The sequence below is a fragment of the Barbatula barbatula genome, assembly GCF_947034865.1.
Source record: "Barbatula barbatula genome assembly, chromosome: 22".
Taxonomy (NCBI): domain Eukaryota; kingdom Metazoa; phylum Chordata; class Actinopteri; order Cypriniformes; family Nemacheilidae; genus Barbatula; species Barbatula barbatula.
In genome coordinates this window covers 5,174,891-5,194,645 of record NC_136785.1, presented here as the reverse complement: position 1 = coordinate 5,194,645, position 19,755 = coordinate 5,174,891, and the positions used below count along the sequence as shown (strand labels likewise).

The 19,755-nt window shown below is 35.9% G+C and overlaps 2 protein-coding genes across 2 annotated transcripts in view; one reads left to right on the top strand and one right to left on the bottom strand.

Moving 5' to 3' along the window:
- Positions 1-646: 646 nt before the first annotated feature.
- Positions 647-6,540, bottom strand: LOC306910915 (macrophage mannose receptor 1-like). Its single transcript, XM_079485828.1, has 10 exons — positions 6,145-6,540; positions 5,692-6,081; positions 5,242-5,613; positions 4,438-4,815; positions 4,004-4,345; positions 3,505-3,879; positions 2,956-3,336; positions 2,737-2,754; positions 2,505-2,578; positions 647-2,369 (listed from the first exon to the last, which is right to left on the bottom strand). The coding sequence occupies exons 1-10, from the start codon at positions 6,503-6,505 to the stop codon at positions 2,289-2,291; spliced, it is 2,772 nt and encodes a 923-aa protein (XP_079341954.1). The 5' UTR covers positions 6,506-6,540; the 3' UTR covers positions 647-2,288.
- A 6,377-nt stretch (positions 6,541-12,917) lies between these two features.
- The window catches only part of sfswap (splicing factor SWAP), a 76,437-nt gene continuing 69,599 nt past the window's right edge, over positions 12,918-19,755 (top strand). The window contains exons 1-2 of the mRNA XM_079486428.1: positions 12,918-13,258; positions 14,986-15,149. Coding sequence (XP_079342554.1) covers positions 13,065-13,258; positions 14,986-15,149 — 358 coding nt within the window. The 5' untranslated portion in view covers positions 12,918-13,064. The remainder of the gene's footprint in view (positions 13,259-14,985; positions 15,150-19,755) is intronic.

Here is a 19,755-nt window from a genome sequence, read left to right as displayed (position 1 = left end):
AAAATACATGTATTACATTTTTTGTTGCGGTGTAGTTTATGTTTATGTATTAAACAGTCGAATAAAACTAATACATTATTATGTATTTATCTGCAATGTTATCTGCTACCACTGGATACCATCCAATGAACATAAACCTAAAACTTTGAAGCCAAACAATTTCCTTTAGAACAAAATTAAATAACAGGACTTGAGGACTCGGTTTAACATTTATTTGTAACAGTAATCCAAGTTTTTAATTAAACTTACACTTGCAATGGAACAAAAGGATCGTAAAAACATATATGTACTAATCTAAATGGATTCACTGAACCACATTACAGCACATTCTCGCTAAGCAATTAGACATTTCTCCAACTTGAATTCTTGAAAGCACACTGTTGGTTATGCAACTATCTAGCCCATCTTCATTCCTGATAAATGAGACAGGTGTATTCCTCCTCTCTCATTCTTTTCACTCAGAGAAGGCACTTAAAAATGAAAGACTCGTTCTTCTTTTCAACAATTTCAGAAAAATCGCGTAAGGCCATGGGTGTTGTGGCAAGTTAGATTCGGTAGTTTCTTCCATGATTTAACTTATAAAGACATTGGCAGTTAAAATGTTATGCTGCTGCAGACAGTTGCACTGAATCTGATGTTGAATGGTATGTTCGCGCTAAGTAGATAACGTTACCAAGGCGACACACAGGGGCAAAACAAGTTAAAAACAAAGCGCGTGATGTACTGTGATTGATGGCTCGTTTTACCAGTTAAGTTTTTACTGACTTATAAATAAAAAGGAACGACTGGTTTTGAAAATGTAGTAGAGTAAAAAGTAAGATATTTGACTTTGAAATGTAAATTGAAATACTCAAGTAAAGTACAGATACACAAAAAAACTACTAAAGTACAGTAACGCATTACATTCACTTCGTTTCTGTCGACCACTGAGAACGTGTACATATGGTGTTTAATGTGCTTTGATAACTGTAAGTATGTCTAATAGTACACTGTGTGTACTGAGTATATGTATATTTCACACTGCCATCTGTATAAGTCGGTACGTATGTAAATAGTACTGTCTATATGTCAAATGTTCCTGCACTTTCTGGAGCGCGCTCTCAAGAATTTCACTCAGCAAGGCACTAGTGCTTTGACAATAAAAGTGATTTGATTAGAAAAAACATATTTTAGTTAAACCTTAAATTTCCAACCTCCATTGCCAGCAGCTTGTTAAAAGGATGATTTACAGTACATAAGATAGAGATTGTAAGTGCTTTAAGTGTATTATCATTTTTACGTTTAAAACACATATTTGTTAAAATAAAAGTGTGTTATATTTTTGTTTTGTGGTAAAAAAAGCCTTTTTAAAAGCTACTGTATAAGACACTTAACACTTTCACATTGTGAATATACTGTAAACTAGAGCCACTTTATTTTGTAAACAATGTGCTGCCACAGATTTCATTGTCATTGTTAGTATGTGTCGTAGCTTTTATTCCAGTTTACTGTGGTTCACATGGAAATCATGGTCATTTAAACAGCAATTGGGAACTCTGTATATGAGTGTCAGAGCATACATTCATATTATTACTATCTATTTTATATTGAATGCGTGTTGTTATTGAATGTCAGTACCAAATCATGCCAAAAAGAGTTCACTTCTCTGTGTAGTGTTGTCACAACCAAGCCAAACTGGTTCTGCTGCTTCTGCATCTGTTTATGACTCTGTTAATGAACTTATGTATGGTGGACGTTGTGTCATTGCACCGACAAGGTAATAAGAGTTTTGTGAAAGAGGTTTGTATAAGTCAGTAGTGATGCAGGGAGAAAGCGACCGTTTTGAGAATGTACTGACGGTGCTTGATACAGCACTGTATCTCAAATAAAAAAATATGATTTATTTTGTCTTACTCCAATAATGAGCCATTTAATGAAAGACACACAGTATATTTATTTTCTAACCTCCATTACAAACAGCATGTTAAAAGCATTTACATCAAAAGACAGAGTTTATAAGGACCTTCAGCAGATTATTATTTATGATAGTGATATTTATGTCTATAGACAACTGTATAGACATTATCAAACAATTTCAACAATGAAAGAAACTAAAGAAACTAAAATGTTGTTGTCTTTGTTAAAAAAATAGCACATAGTATATTATAATCTTGGCCAATCTGATACATGTACAGTAATGCAAGATGGGAGTACACATCCTGATCTAATGTAGAGTCTGAATTGCCTCGGATAAAAGTGTCTACCAAAATGCATCAAAGTGTATGTGTGTTCATGAATGCTGTCATCTCTCATGGAGCACTTTTACGATAGTTTTTCAAACGCATGGTGAAGTTACTGGGAAATCCACGTCTTATAAATTCTTCATGGAGCTGAAACATGATATTTTAAGACATTTCTGAACTCTTTAGCAATGTGTTGTTGATGTTATTGAAGATTATTAAAATAAATTACGTGAACAAAATATTAGCTGTTTTTATCACAGCAGATAACAGGTTATTACTCACTTCTGTAGTCAGTTCTTCAATCTTCCACTCCGGCAGAGTTTCCTCACTCATAAATTTTAGTTGTAATCCAGCCACTGATCAGTGAAAAACAACAACAAAACTGTAAAGTACATGCTCACAAATAGACTATGTACAAACAATGTGACAAGATACATTAAGGTTAAACTATATTTTGGAAGTTAAACACACAAGAAATCTGTACAAAAAGAGCACAAATCTGTACAAGACATACCATGTTTATCTAAATGTGCTGGTTGGAGGAATGATCATGAAGTGCACCGGAAAATAAACAGAAAAATGGTCAGATACAAATTTACAAAATTTACTAGACAAAAACAGTGTGATTTATGTTAATCTATGTTCAGTGTCCAAGTTCATCGTGCTTGTTTCTCTTTGAACAGTATAATGTTTATGCTTGGATTTTAAGATCTGAAAAGGAGGATGATCTCACCTTCATAACAGAAGAAAGGCAAACGCTCAAAACAGCTCTCGTCTGTCCACTGGCCAAGAGATTGTAAAGACACAGAAGCACAATGTTGAGCCCCCTGAAGTCCTTGGGCATATAAACCATTATCTGGTTCTGGATAAACATATGAAGTGCCGGGCAGCCAGTATGTGAAAGAAGAGTTGCTCTGATCTGACCACAGTCTGTTTCTATACAGACCAATCCACCCATGATAACCATTAGAAGTAACGTTCAGCATCTGTTGATGTTCTGTCTCATTTCTCACGATGGCCAGGTCTGTGTAAAACTGTCTGCAGTATCTCTGAGCTTCACTCCAGGTCTGGTACTCATTTACCCAAATATACCTCTGGGAGGTGTTCTCTCTTCCTACAATACAACAACGTTAAGTACATTTTGGTCAATCAATTCGTATCCAAAACATCTATACAAATGTTAAACAGAAGAATTACAGTTTGAAGAATACTGCAGGATTAAAAGATTTGTTTAAAGAAGCTTCAAGCAATTTGATGTACATTGTTAGATGGAGAGTCTTACCCTCATAGCAAACAAATGGCAAAGAATAGTCACATGATAAATCCAACCAGCTTCCATCTATCCACATATAAACACACATTTCATTTCCTCCGTTATTCTTTGGTTCATGATTCCAGTTTCTGAATTCTCTCTCTCCTTCCTGATAGAAATCATCATCTTTCAGTGACCATCTCCAGCTGTTGACATCATCATACTGTCCAATCCAGGCTGAGCCATCGTAACTCCCATTAACTGTGTTCATCACACTGTTCATCTCTGTCATGTTATCAATAGTGGCCAGATCAGTGTAAATCTGTCTGCAGTATCTCTGAGCTTCAGACCAGGTCTTAAACTCAGAAATAAAGTGATACTGACGGGATGATGCCAAAGAAGACCCTGTAAATAATATTAGAATGTATAACTATTTCACAATTATTCACTTAAGTATCCTACAGTGCTTTTGCAAAACTTGAAATGGCCTTTCTTATTCAGTCTGTTGTGGTTAAGATGGTTTACTCACCGCTGTAGCAAATGAAAGGTATCTGATATTCACAGCTCTCATCCGTCCATGTTGAGTCACTATATGACACAGAAGTGCAGTGTTCACTGTCTCCAGCATTGTTCGGCTCTCCTGACCTCCAGTTACTGAATGTAGAGTTACTCTGATCTGACCAAGATCTAGTTCTGTACAGACCGATCCAAACATCACCATAATTTTGGAATAAATAAAGGATCCTCTCATTCTCAGTCTCATTCCTGATGCTGACTAGATCTGTGAGATGTTCTCTGCAGTATCTCTGAGCTTCAGTCCAGTTTTTGTATTGATCAACTATAACATAACTAGTGCTGGCATTCTGTCTTCCTGTGGGAAACAATTGAAATATAATATGTAATATGTCATTGTATCTTAAATATTGTGTTTTAATTGTTTGAAAGTCCAGTAGCAGTTCTGACCATCATAGCAAACAAAGAAATTAGAACTAGAGCAAAACTGTTCACTCCAAATTCCGCTGTTAGATGACATGGACACACAGAGGCTCTGTCCATACCAGTTTCTTGGTTGCTGGACATACCAGCTTTCAAAACCTCTTCCTAACTCTGTATTTCCCAGAGACCATCTCCAGCTTTTCAGATCATCATACAGTCCAATCCAGGCAGAACCGTAGTAAATCCCATGTACTGTTTTAATAAGTCTGTTCATCTCTGTCATGTCATCAATGGTGGCCAGATCAGTGTAATTCTGTCTGCAGTATGTCTCAGCTTCAGACCAGGTCTTATTCACTGATATAAAGTGATACTGGCGGGGACTGCATGAAGATTGTGTGCAGGTTCCTGTAAATTAAAAGTGTTAAACGCCATGAAAAACATACTGTATGGACCAAATCCAAGAACAAAATTGGTAATATAGCTTACTAACACATAACTCAAAATAAAACAAATTGTGGCTAAACAAAATGATGTGTCTCTTTCATTTGCCAAAACAAAATCAATATATTTACATGGTAATTCCTATTCTTATTGATACCGTAAAATCGTATTTGTTGTGATTTCTGTGTAAGAAATGTTTTAATCTGTAAATCATTTAACACTGTAGCTGTAAGCATTCTGTAACTGTACTATTAATAAAATGTCAATGTTTAAAAAAAATCTATAGCATTTTGCTTTTATGATTATTACCCCCATTTTTAACCAATTAGATTCTCTTTTCCTATGACATGAAATAAAGGCAAATGACAAAAATGTTTTAATTAAACTCACTGCTGTAGCAGATGAAGGGCATGTGGGTTAAGCAGTTCTCATCTGTCCATCTGCCTGAATGTCTGAATGATACAGCAGTGCAGTGCTGGTTATTCCTCTGACCATTAACATTATTTCCATTATCTGGTTGCTTTTCTGAGGAAGCAATTTTTGGCCTCCAGTTTAGATATTTGATACTTTGACCATTTGACCAAATCCTGTTCCTGGACAGACCGATCCAGACTCCACCACCTGTGCTCTGTAGGATCTTCTGATTCTCTGTCTGGTCTCTTACATTGGCGAGATCTGTGTAATATTCTTTGCAGTATCTCTGAGCGTCTGTCCAGGTTTGTCTGTCATAAACTTTGATGTAACTCTGTGTGTTATTTTTTCCTAAGTTATAAAATATAACAAATATACTAAGGACTATGAAAATATAAGAAACGAACATGACCAATGAACTGTTCTTACCGTCAAAGCAAACAAATGGCATGTTGCTGTCACATGATGAATCAAACCATTTGCCATCATAATCCATATAAACACACAGCTCATTTCCACCATAGTTGTCCGGTTGATGATACCAGTTTCTGAATTCTCTCTCTCCTTCCTGATAGAAATCATCATCATCCAGAGACCATCTCCAGCTGTTCAGATCATCATATTGTCCAATCCAAGCTGAGCCATTGTAACTCCCATTTACTGTGTTCATCACACTGTTCATCTCTGTCATGTTATCAATGGTGACCAAATCAGTGTAATTCTGTCTGCAGTATTTCTGAGCTTCAGACCAGGTCTTAGACTCAGAAATAAAGTGAAACTGACGGGATGATGCCACTGATAAGAGAGGTGTCTGGAAGCCTGAAATACCAACATTTTAGACCATTTACAACAATCCTAGGCATTAAACAGACATGTACTCACCATTGTAGCAAAGAAAAGGTAACTGAAAATCACAGATTTCATTCGTCCATTTCCCAGAGTCACTGTATGACACAGCAGTGCAGTGTTCACTGTATCCATCATAACTCGGCTCTCCTGACCTCCAGTTACTGAATGTAGAGTTACTCTGATCTGACCAAGATCTAGTTCTGTACAGACCAATCCAAAGACCATAACGATGATAATAATAAAAAATATCATTATAATAAAAATTATCATAATAATCAGAATAGTATTTCTTGAGTGAATATTGGATCTTCTGGTTTTCAGTTTCATTTCTGACACTGAGAAGGTCTGTGTGATATTTTCTGCAGTAACTCTGAGCTTCAGTCCAGTTTTTCATTTGAGAAACCCAAACATAACTAGTGCTGGCATTCTGTCTTTCTGCAAGAATTAAGCATAAGTGGGACATTATATTTTAATACAATATTTCCATTGTGTTAAATTATTAAAATGACTCACCATCATAGCAGATAAAATTCGATTTTAAATCGCAGCTTTTTGTATACCAAATATCTCTGTACATGTACACACACAGATTCTGTCCACCATAATTCCCTGGCTCTTCTTTATACCAGTTTCTGAACTGTTTCTGTTCCGGACTGAAGAAATCACTGTCCTGTAGAGTCCATTTCCAAGTGTTCAGATCATCATAGAGTCCAATCCAGGCCAGATCAATGGAGTTATAGTCATTCACTGTGTTGAGTAACTGCACCGTCTCTTGTTCATTTTCAATGACGGCCAGATCAGTGTATTTATCTCTACAGTAGCTCTGAGCTTCTGTCCATGTCTTGTTCTCATTCACAAAGATATACTGACGTGGAACACACAAGGTGCAGGTGATGAACCCTGTTGGGAAAACAATGGTTACATTTATTCAGTCAGTGTTTGAGACTGCATATTTGCAAACAGGCGTGAACAGTGTCGGGAGTAGATTTCCCAGTTTTTACATGATAGGCACATACTTTAGAACCAGAAATACAATATTTAAGCATCCAATAAATATCATGAACTGAGCCGTTGGCCATGTAACAATAAACTAATGTGTATCAGTTGTAATACAGCATTTCTATTTTGATATATGAAATGAGCATTTACATAATCATATTTAACACCTTAGACAGGGCATAACATAGAACAGGTAAAGACACAGTAACAATAAGGTATACATAAAAAATTGACAGTAAATATATTTGTAAAAAATTCTATATTTAAAAACATTTTTGTCTACTTAATAGCTAATTTATGGCATTGACAAACGAAGAAAACTTGATTTTTTTGTAAAGAAAAAAAACATAAAAACATATTGAAATGATGTTTCAATAACAGAGATCAAAAAATCTTGTCCATGCCAACGCCTGATGCTGACAAATGAAGCCATACCAAATACAAAAAATATTCTTTTAAAGAACATTATTTTCAATTGGTGAAATTTATAATACAATGTGAAATAGCTGAAGAAAATTACTTGAAATGTATTTTCTAGAGGTCTCAGTATTCAAATATTGCATATTCACATACATGGTTATGGTGGAAAAATGTACCTGAGAAGAGAACCAGTGGAAACATGGCTGTGAAGAAATATTGTTCCCCGTTTCAAAAAGGAACAATTGTAAATGTTCAAGTAAAAATCTTTGCAGTGTCTTAACTTCAGGATCTAAACCTTTAAATCTCGCCAGTTTCTAAGTCTATGTTGTTAGACTTCTGCCAACTTGAAAAAAATGTGGGTGTGAATATCACTTACAATGACTTCGAAAATAAAGAGATCTCAGGACTTGTGCCTTTTGTTATCAGCAATGAATAAAATATGGGTGGATAAACTAGACACAAAACTCTTAAAAACCAGTTAGACTGTGTGCTTTAGCCAGATTGTAAGAGCAAAACTAAAAGCAAATAAGAAAGCATTTGATTTGGTGTCTAAAGAAAGAAGGTTCTAAACTTTAAAGCAGGGGTTTATTAATCCCGGTCCTCAAGACACCCTGCTCTTCATATATTGAATCCCTATCTTGTTTAACACCTGATTCAAACGTGTGTACACGAGCAATCATCTGAAATGTATTTCATTTAAGAACACGAACTTGCTCTACACAACTGTCTACACTGTAGACTCTACAGCGTCTTCACACACAAACAAAACCTTACTACAGAAGTGTGAAGGGCTGTTTACCCGTGATTGTGGGATTTGAATCCCGTTTAGTGCACTTTAATGCCCTTTGAATGGAACGTATACAGTATATAAGGATAAGAGCTGCCCTTACGTGCTCTCAGAAATGTGATAATTCTGAAGTCATGATTGTGAACTGGTTCGTTGTGTTCAGGTGCTTTGTCAGAAAGAATCAAGGATGCCAGATTCATGCTTGCGTGTGTCTTGTGAACATTACATGGTAAAAGTTTTCAATATTTCTGGATTGTTGGTGAAACACATGCTATTTTAGCTGTGTATTATACATAGAATATTGCTTCAAATGACTATTCATATTCTGTGTGTAAATATGTACTAATTTAACGACAAGACATGACAATTAAACTGTTCTAGAAAAAAAACAAAGCATCTGTCACTGCAGAAATCCTTCTCCCATCCGCCATGTTTAAATTTGTATTATTTGAGCCTTGACATACTGTACATTTACACACTTTGTAAATGGTTACGGAGAAAAACATCATCATCTTCATTCTAAACACAACAAACAAACTCGACCCAACAAACGAACATTTGTTGCAAAGAGATGCATGCAAACATTATAGATTTAGTGTTGGTGTTATTGCCAGAATGTTTTATGTGAGAATAATCATCCATAATACTGGACAAAAACCACTAGCAGTCGAAATATCCATAACAAGTAAGTATTAAGTATTATCTAATAGAAATTGAAAATTACAAGCAATATATCCGAGTCGGACTCGATGATGGTGGGACTGTTTGTTCAGACCACTTGATTATACATAAATCTCACTTGATTGTTAAAGTTAATGGTAAAATCTGTTTTATATTAACTGACAAACCGAGGCAACTAATGTGCCTAAAACTATTGCATAGTGTTTTTTTTCAAAATAAAAAAATGTATGGGTTATAATATATGAACTGCAAATACTCCCAGAAGTAGAAACATCTGCATGATCTCTTCTTCTTGGTTTAACCTGAATAGAGGTCCGGGTATTTTTTGCCTAAACAAACATGTTTAAGATGTTCACCAATAAATGTTCATGCCATACGTGGTCATACAGTAGTAATTGTTTACATCTCCTGATCATGACAAGATTTGTATATGATTATTGTTTATTTTATCGGCAACATACCAAATAAATGGTGTAAATGTGTATGCATGCGCATCCACTCTTCTTCGGTGTCTGAAAATTCGTACTTATTGTAGTCGGAAAAGCGTTCCAGTAAACTCTTGTTGGACGTGTCTTGTTGGAAAACAGTCAGCACTCCTTCCATTTAATACTTGCAGTGTTCTCACAGGCTTTGAAAAGATTCTGCTCACATTTTTCTATTGTATTAAAAGTGAAGATTGAAAAGTTGTAATTTCTCCATCTGAATAGACATATTGTCTTAACAGACACTAGTTTTAGTCTGGCAGGTGCAGATGTCAGAACAACGCCTCTGTAATGAGCAAGGCTGGACGAGAGCCACGAGGGAACGGCCGAGGCATCTCTCACGAAGGTGCTGGAATAACAAGAGGATTGTGTGTTTGTGTGTGTGTATGTGTGCAGTCACAACATTTCATCTGCATTAAAGTCTTTATGAAAAGAATTAAAGTGGGAGGTAATAAAAATGATCGTATGAAATGTATGAATACATATAATAAATGTAAAATTTGTATATGTATGGGTGATTGTTTCATTTTGACAGTACTCACCTGTAGTATAAGCACAAGCTCTTCAATTTGAGACTCACTTACAATCACTGATCATTAAACAACAAAACAACGCATGTCACTGCTGTGTAAATACAATATATAATACAATATATGACAGTGTTTTTACTTTTTAAATTTGGTGAAGTATGTTCTAACCACCATTATGGATTCAACAACAGCAAAAACAACTTTATTAATTCTGTAATTGTGACCTAGATCAGATCACATTTGAATAATTAATGCAGAAATCTAGATTCTCAAGCTTTTCATGTAACTGTATCTACGTACATAAAACACACCATACTCATCTGAAAAGATCGCGGCAGTGGTCATCATGTTCATCAGAACAGAAGGTGGTCCAACATAAAAAAGTAACAACATTTGATATGAATGGAAGCTTGTATGTAAATTTAACTTATGTTTTGACATCTCTGTCATGTTATCAATGGTGGCTAGATCAGTGTAATTCTGTCTGCAGTATCTTTGAGCTTCAGACCAGGTCATAGACTCAGTAAATGTAACATTTTGAAAAATGTGGGTATGGTTAGGGAAGATTTTACGGTAAAGACAAGCAAATTTTTTCCATTGTCTGTAGAAATATTGTGTAGCTTGTTAATTAAGCTGTAGAACCGTATATCATTAACTCTTTGAAGCCTGTGCAAATGTTTTTACAGAATGCTTAAGGGGTTTCAAACCTATATCTATCACTATTTTATGAATACGCTGACAGGATACAATGCAAAAGACAACAGAAATCTCTTAAAACAGCATTTTGAAGATTTTGCACCAGTTTGACCGAATAATAAGATATCCGGATGCACTGCTCTTTGTTAGAAAAACAAGCTCTATTTATATTTTTTAAATGATTGTAATCTTAGAAATTCTTGAATGAACCGGTACAATCAGACTTAGGACGTGCTTCATATAACATGTCAGCATTCTTTCCATTTCATTCTTGCAGGATTGGATTTAAAAAAATCCTGATAGTTTACGATTTACAATCTTATTCAAACGTAACAAAAAAAGTAACAAAAAATAGACAAAAAGAGGCAAAAAATGAATAAAAATCACGAAAAGTGGAGATATAAGGTTTCAGCAGGACAGCAGCGATATAGCAGGATAGCAGGCTGGGCAAAAAATGGAAAAGATAGTTTTTTTAAATGCGTCCCTGAATAATTTTTTTTCCATTTCATATATTCGCAAGCATTTGTTCATATGATTTCAGCATCTCTTTACTGCGACTTTTGTGAAATTTTGTTTCTTATACTGTATCTTAAATGTAATATAACCTGATCCTGTTTGATCAATGTATTGGAGTGTTCTATTTCAATATACCCAAGTATGTTTAAAGTTAAAGTTGAACGGGGCAGACCTGGACTTATTCACCAGGAACAGCCCACAACACCAGGCTATCAACATAATAAACTGGCTTATTGATGCAAAAATCATTCTACAACACCACAATTTAGAAACAAATATGGACCTTTTAAAGACATATTGCAAAGCCAATAAAACAACAAACATTAAACAGTAAAGGCCAGTGCAGTCTAAGCAACAAACAGAAATCAGAATTACATGTCAGTGTAAGCGTAATGTATTTGAACTGTGTGTAAATGACACTTTACTGACATGTAACACACCTGAGTCAAAGATTCAAGTTTTACCCCATTAAGCCTATAGGTGTGTATAAGTGTGACTTGACTTTAAAAACTCTTGTTTTATTACATCAAATATAAAGTCCAAAATCAACATACAATTCTAAACAAAAGTGAGCATTTAGAGCTTAATAACTTAGCTTCAATAAGCATTATTAAACTTTGCATTAAATATAAATTTGACCAAAAAAATCATTACCTGTGATAATAGTTCTGCAATCTATGGAATTCTATAGTGAATTAAGTCCACCATATAACTTACACAGTTTTATATCTTATGGCTTGAATGGTATAAACCAACGATTCTTAATCCTGGTCCTCGTGACCTGGCTCTGCATTAACATTTCGTTACACTGTACTTTTATATGTGTAATGACAATAAAGTTGAATCTAATCTAATCTATATGTTTACGTGTCCTTCATCTGGGATATAATTTGAAGACATCATTTTAAAAGATTAATGTTTTGTTATGAACACTGATACTATGGAATTGGACATAAAGATAAACGATTGTGCGAGAGCTTAAATACTGTATTTCCAGACTTTGACATTTGATGATTACGCACATTATTTAAGTAAAATGTATTTAGTTATTTATTTACACAGTGTTCTGCAGTTATCGTATTTGATGCTGCAGTATTCAATGCAGTCGGATGCTGAGACGGCGCTTATTAAATGTGTTGTTTAACGCTTTTTCCTACAATCTTGACTTCACTAACTCGCCATTTGTTTCGTCCCTTGTCTCCAAAATGTGCGTACGCATGGGTCAGACTTTTACTTACAGGTGCGCACATTCTCCCGTCAAGTCTGCTATTAAAAGATTTTGCGCAACCTTTTGCGTTGAAAGTGGCGTACGCACGTTTTCAGCCCCGTTTTGTGCGTACGCAACGTTTATAAACGCGAGCCTTAATGAGAGGTCAAATTCCCATTTGAACCTAAAAATGCGTTAAAATGAATTTAACAATTCTTCCCCACAACGGTTAGGCTTTCTACACATAAACATTTCACGCTTGGATTTATCTAACGTAGTGTTATAAACTGCGAGCTATTTTACTTTCACGCTCCCATTTTCGACTTGAATCATGGTAATAAAAATAAAATATATATAATTTACAAAGCATAAAATCAAAATAATGATATGCAAGTATTTGACCAACTATTAAAACAGCCCTGCGTTAATCCTCAACGCGAACACAAAAACACGAATCTGTGACTCTGAAACGCAACGCTCCTCAACACGCCATATTTTATTTAGCAGTATGCTATGTGTTGGAGCAATCGATAGCTAGCACACATTATTTCTCCTTTCCCGTCTTTAACAGCAATTTTCTTGTGCTACTAAACAACTTTCACTTATTTCGCGTGTCCTGAGGAATATTGTAAGGAATGTATCGGCGAGGGGGGAGCAAGAAGGATAATACTAAGCCAGCTAAAGCGAAAAGCGACAGCAGCAAGTATGCGGAGCTGCTGGTGTTCGGCTACGCCTGCAAGCTGTACCGGGACGACGAGAGGGCTGTCTACCACGAACAAAGAAAACACCTTATCCCATGGATGGGGGACAAGACCATCATGATCGATAGGTCGGTTTAACAAACCTAATGGGAATTACTAATTACCAACTTAATGTCTTCCAAAGGGGACCACATTGGATGTTGTTGTTTTACAGCACAGGTGGAGCTGATGGCATTGTGTGATGTTTGCAAACATTGAATAAAGGACACTTGACAGATGACAGATCTGAGATAACTTGCTTGGATTGTGATTTTTGTCAGACGAAAATACAATGACAGCAGTGAAACATGATTCTGAGGGGTTGTTTTGATGCAGAGAGCAGGCCCTAGGACAGCTAGGCCTTATGTTATAGTTGTTATACTATATATAGTGCTTTGCACAGATCAATCGTCATTTTTATTATGTGAGATACATCATTTGAAACATATGGATCTAATGTCCAGGGCATGTGAGATCTCTGCTTCTTGACACACTGGAGGATTTGTTGTGGAAAACATGTGCATCTTATTTGGAGTACTGTTGATGCACTTATAAGAATATTAAGGAATAGTTTACCCAGAAAATAAAGATTCTTACTATGTTATTTATTCCCCCTTTTGCTTTTCTAAACTGTCTTGCATTGTTATGTGAAACTATGTCAAGAATTGTTAAGGTTATGCAATGAAAGTGAATAGTGACCACACGAAAAGCTATTATAATGCTTTAGATTACTAAATATAGCATGTTATAGGGTTTATGGTCTGCCTTTTTCATTTTTATGTTATGCAAGTGACCGTAGAGTAGTGTGAACATCTATAGCCATTACATTGTTACAGCAAATTATAATTTTCATTTCTGGGGAAACTAGTCCTTCAAATGCAAACCACAGCAAATCCAGTTAAGGTTAAACTGTGAATTAGTCTGTGCATTAAGGTGGTTCTGACATACAGTACAATGTGATCTGTGGGTTTTGATTTGGACAATTCCTTTTCTCTCCTTGTTCATGCATCCGATTCAATCTCTTCTCTTTCAGGATGGGAATTTGTTTACTTCACTTTTTTACTTTAAATAATTTCATCTTTTCCAGTTCAGTTCCAACAAAATGAAATCCACGCTTAGTTCCTAGAGAAATGCCGAGCGTCACACGTAGAAGTTTGTTTTGAGCCACCTTAATCTGCACGGATCTGTTTCTTGTTTCCAATGTGTATGTGTTTGTCTCTCTATCACGTAACCCAGAACTTATTTCCTCAGCAATTAAGGCTAAGGGGTCCCGCCAGGCCCCGATTGCCACCACATCGACCACTTCTCTCTTTCGCCGAAGAAACTGGAACTGAGAAGTGGAAAACAGGAGCGAGCGCAGGAAAATTTCCTCCGTATGGGTTCTTACGGATAGGTATTTATGTGCTCGGGCTTGTGTGGATGTACTTCTTTTACAGTATATTTAGGATTGATGATGTCTCAGTTGACAAAATTGGAACGGTTTATTGAACCGTGTAAGGTAAGAGGAGAGTTGTTGTTTGCGTTTACTTCTTTACTCAGATTTGCTGCGTCTTTTTACGGTTTTAGTGAAGTATTAGATGCTTTTAGTACGTTTATTTTCCAAGATCGTTCATCTGTTGCTCTGGAGTACAGCGGCCGCCCAGTTCTTGCAAAAATCTTGTAAGCACAGTAGTATTTTGTTTTAAGAAAAATCACATATGACTGAATATACAAGCAAAAGCCTTTACGTTTACCGTTCCCCAGTGTGGTGAGTATTTGTTGCATGTAAATGACCAATACTTTTCTCCCAGTTTTAACCAGGTGTTTCGTATTGCAGGTACGATGGCCGCGGTCATTTACACGACCTTTCAGATTACGATGCTGGCTCGTGGAATTGTGACTACCAGTTGTCGGAGGAAGAGGCTAGGATCGAGGCTTTATGCGATGAGGAGCGGTATCTGGCCTTGCACACAGATCTCCTGGAAGAAGAGGCCAGGCAAGGTAAATACTTTGCTCGCTTGATCCATGTTTGGCATATCAACAGCGTTGACAGAATAATTTGAATGTCTGAGTTAAATTGTAGTTCCGTGTTCGGCTCATGTTGCAGCCTGTGAATGGGATTTTCTCGAGCGGCAAGTTGAGTTTCAGCTTGTTTGGTTGACTGGTTTATTGTTTGTTTTGAGGAAAACTGTAGTCTGTCATCCAGATCCGAGAGCTTTTGCATTCTTGATCCTTTTAAAGCTAAGCAGTGTTTGTCAGGTCACATTTTTCAGTCTGTGAATTATGTCTGAATCCCATTATACTTAGTTTTATATAATCATGTGGAATCCATGGCAGACGTAATGCAGTTAATATTAACGCAGAATTAACATTTAACCTAAATTGTGGATGTGAGGTGTGTAGTTTTGTTTATAAAAATGTGACTTCGGCATTAGAAGGCATGTCATCATAATTTTTACTACACTACGTTCATGAATATATTTTTTCACCTTTTATGCTTTTGATGCCTGGTATATTACAAATCTATCACTCAAGTAGGGCCCTAAGAAATCAGCTTACCTTTTTCTCAAATTGTGTTTTCTGTCTTTTAATATACAATAGTAATATGTTTGCCCACAAGTACTTCAGTATTCTATTGTATTAACTTAAAAAACTATAAAAAACTTATATGAACAAAATGGGAAAAAAAAATATTTCTGCTAGGATTTTGTGAAACTGTGGTGTTTGATGACATCACATGCAAATTAACATATTCGTGAGGTCATGACATAGTTTTAATACTGCCTTCAAGCCACCTCGGAAGTGGGATATTTCCCACCACAAATCGGAAAATAACGCCTGAATTTACAAACATTAAATGTATTTAATAACATTAATCTTACTAATGATTTAGTAGCATTAAAGCATTACAAGAATCTTTTAAGAGCACCGTACCATGAATTATGTCCGGGTTCAAGGGGGAAATATCGCATTTCCGAGAGCGTGTGAAGGCAGCAAAAGACTGGCAACAATGACTGGACATATTATGAATGAATGGGAAACCGTGTGTCATTGCAGTGGTGTAGTCTGGGCCATACGCACGCATACATCGTATACTTACTTTTTCCACAGCGCTTTTTGTAAATTTATATTTGAATGTTGCAACACCAAACACGTCACAACGTCAGATTGAACGAACACGTTACGACTTTCAAATATAAATTACGTTACATTAAATGGTTACTGTAAAATGTCTCGTTTTCTGAAAAGAAAATCAGATGTTGGAGACAGTCCTGTGCAAGCAAAAGCGTTGAAGTGTGTGGTGAGAATTAAGGCTGTGACGAGGTGGTAAAGTGCCATGACGGTGGTGAGCTGCCGCTGGCGGTAGTGCACGTCACTGTGACAAATATAAGTGTAATAAAAATAAAAGTTGCGATCAGGATTGCTATGTGTAGGCTTTCAATTGTAGATTGTTTCATTTAAATATTTTACATTAACACAGAAATGATTGGCATTCATTTCTGTTGGTGAATTCGAGCGCGGGCCTGCAAGGTTAAACCTGGTTACTCTGTCGGTTCTGTTGAATAGTTACATAAAATAAAACCGGCTATGACCCGCTGGCTTGGTGTCAGCGCAGGTTTTGTCACGGTTGCGGATAGACATCGGTTCGTTTGCGCTCCTGTGCACATCTTCTGAACGTGCATTTATTGCAGCTGTAAACATTTCAATCTGGACAATGTCAACATGTAAATTTTCCACCATCGAGTAGGAAAAAGTAACGTTTTGTATTGCAACAAGGGCTTTTTCTTTAATATTTAACTTTAATCATTTAAGTTCTCATTATCTACTGATGTTTATTTAAATATTTTATATGCTGTAGTTTACCGTTTCACTGATGGATTAGCGCATTCTATGGACGGATGTTTCATCCTCATTTATTTCAGATATCATATTTAAATTTCAAGTATTTAACTATTTCAAGTATATAAGTAGGGTCCATATTTCTCTCACACTCGTCATGTGGTTGCTACACGCAAATATAATAATATAAATATTATTTACAATTAATATATGTTTCTCAAAACATCGCACAACTGCTTTTGATTTGTCCATTAACACAGCGGTGGTACAAAACTGCCACCATCACAGCCGTCGGCAGAATACATTAAGTTTGGTTTTATAATGGCAGGTACTGAGACTAAGCCGAAGACACAGTGTGTTTTATGTGTAGAAATTTTGCAGAAAAATGTGCTAAAACCATTCGATTTACAGAGACATTTGAACACAAAACACCCGGGCTGGCCTGACGTCCCTGTTATTGTTACAGGAATAAATGGTTACGGAACAGACCTGCCAAGTCTTTTCTATGATTATACAACAGTGTATATTTGTACACTGTATAGTGTATACTATATAGTGTATACTGTATAGCTTAATTGACTAGGTCTGCTACTGTGGCATAAAATATTAAAAGCAGAGAATATGTACACTGTAATATTCTGTGTTCATACTATCATATTTGGAAAGGTGGTCCTCGGAAATGTTTTAAAGTCCGTGGTGGGCCATGAGTTGCAAAAGGTTTAATACACCACTTTTTTTCTTAGGACTACACCACTGCTGTGTAGTCATGGCGAGGATGATTTTTGGCGAATGAATGTAGCGGAAACAGTGATGTACAACGAAGTTAATAAACCAGCATCTCACCAGTATATTTTCTATCTATTTTGTTTTTTTCCGGTTTTATAGTCATATTTTTTTAAAAAGTATACATTTTTGTACTAGCACATTCACTTCAAGTCATTTCAATGATAATGTCATTTCTTTTTGTTAATTTTTGTTAAATCAGATGTTATTCTGGCAAAGTTAGAAAGATGACGGAGGAAGATTGTGGATTTTTTAGTCCATTTCATTTATGAATCAAAAAGGCCAGAAACACCATTGTGGTAAAAGGCTATAATTAACAATAAGAGATTATTCAATTATACATTTTTCATATGAATAATAACAGCATTAACTTTGACTAAAAGTGTCTGGTGTATAACACATTGAAATGTAAACTATTGTGAATGTAGTGTCGGGCAAAGTTTTGACTACTCCTGCAAATGTATTCAGTCTGGCACAACAATAAAACTCTTACAACACACTATAAAAACACCAGCAGGTTAAACCGGTCTAAACTGATGCTTCTGTGCTTAAGAGGCACTTTAAACATGTTTGTAAAATGGAGGTTTAGATTAACTGGGAGTGAAATATGGTGTCCTTTGCTAATGGTGACAGTACGCGAGTCACTTTCGGTCTAGTCATTATGTTGATTCGCCCTTCAGGTGGAGACTTAACCTTATTAAACAAGGCTATTATCAATCTGTCCACGTTAATATCCTTTAAGATGTAATAAAGCATTTTAGGTGTTTCGTATTGGCCTGTCCTTGTACCCTTTTTAGTTGTTTAATACTTTCTGCATTTCTGCGATTAAAGAAAAGCACAAATGGTACGTGCACAAATGGATGTGCACATTTGGATGAATGTGTTTATGATGGAGATAAAATAACACAAAATTTGCTTTTCAGAGGGAAATACTAGTTCTTACAAGGTGGCAAGAGAATAAGGACTCTGTTTAAGGAAATGTTAAAGTGTGTTTCTTTTTTACTCTCCCACATGACGTTCATGTTTTAAAGGGGAAGTTTTTTACTCTGATGACGTTTAACATGTTTAGAGAACTTCCGGTGTCTTCGGAGCACAAATAAAGATATTTTGGTGAAATGCGAGAGATTTCATAGACATCTTGGGGGCTTGCCCCTATTGGATACCGGCGCTCTGCTTCACAACGCGGAAGTGCAACTCTGTGTTTACAGAAGATGAAGAAATGCTCTCGTGAACGCTCATACTTTTCTGGACCTTGACAACAACTATTACCTTGATGTCTATGATGACGCCTGGAAATCTCTCGGATGTCACCTTAATATCTTTATTTGTGTCCTGAACATGCCGGGAGGACTCAAAACATGTTGAACGTCATGTGGGTGAGTAAAGAACAACACAAATTTGATTCCTTTAAAGGGATAGTTCACCCAAAAATTATGTCATCTATTACTACCTCTCATGTTGTTTCAAAGCTGTATACGTTTCGTTGTTTCTTTTAATACAAAATATGTTATTTAGAATAATGTAGGAAACCAAGCAGCTCTGGGGCACCATTCACTACCATAGAGCTTTTGTTCCCTCTATGGTAGTCAATGGTGTCCCAGAACTCTTCAGTTACAAACATTACTACAAATACCTTCTTTTGTGTTCAGTGGAAGAATAGAACGTACACGGGTTTGAAACAACTTGAGGTTCAGTAAATTATGACAGAATTTTCGTTTTTGGGTGAACTATTCCTTTAATGCGTCAACTTGTTTATGGCTTTTGAGACAGACTGCAACTAAGACGACCAATCACATCTAAGTATGAAAATAACGTAAAACCTTTTTAACAATTTAAAATAAGTATTGCACACTAAGGAATTTTTTTAAATAAAACAAAGCCTGCACATCTTGGCCGAATTGATCGCTGAAAGTTGTTTTGAAGAATAAAATATAAAAGCATGGGCAATATCAACCAAGCATCATAAATAATTCAGAGGTTTTTC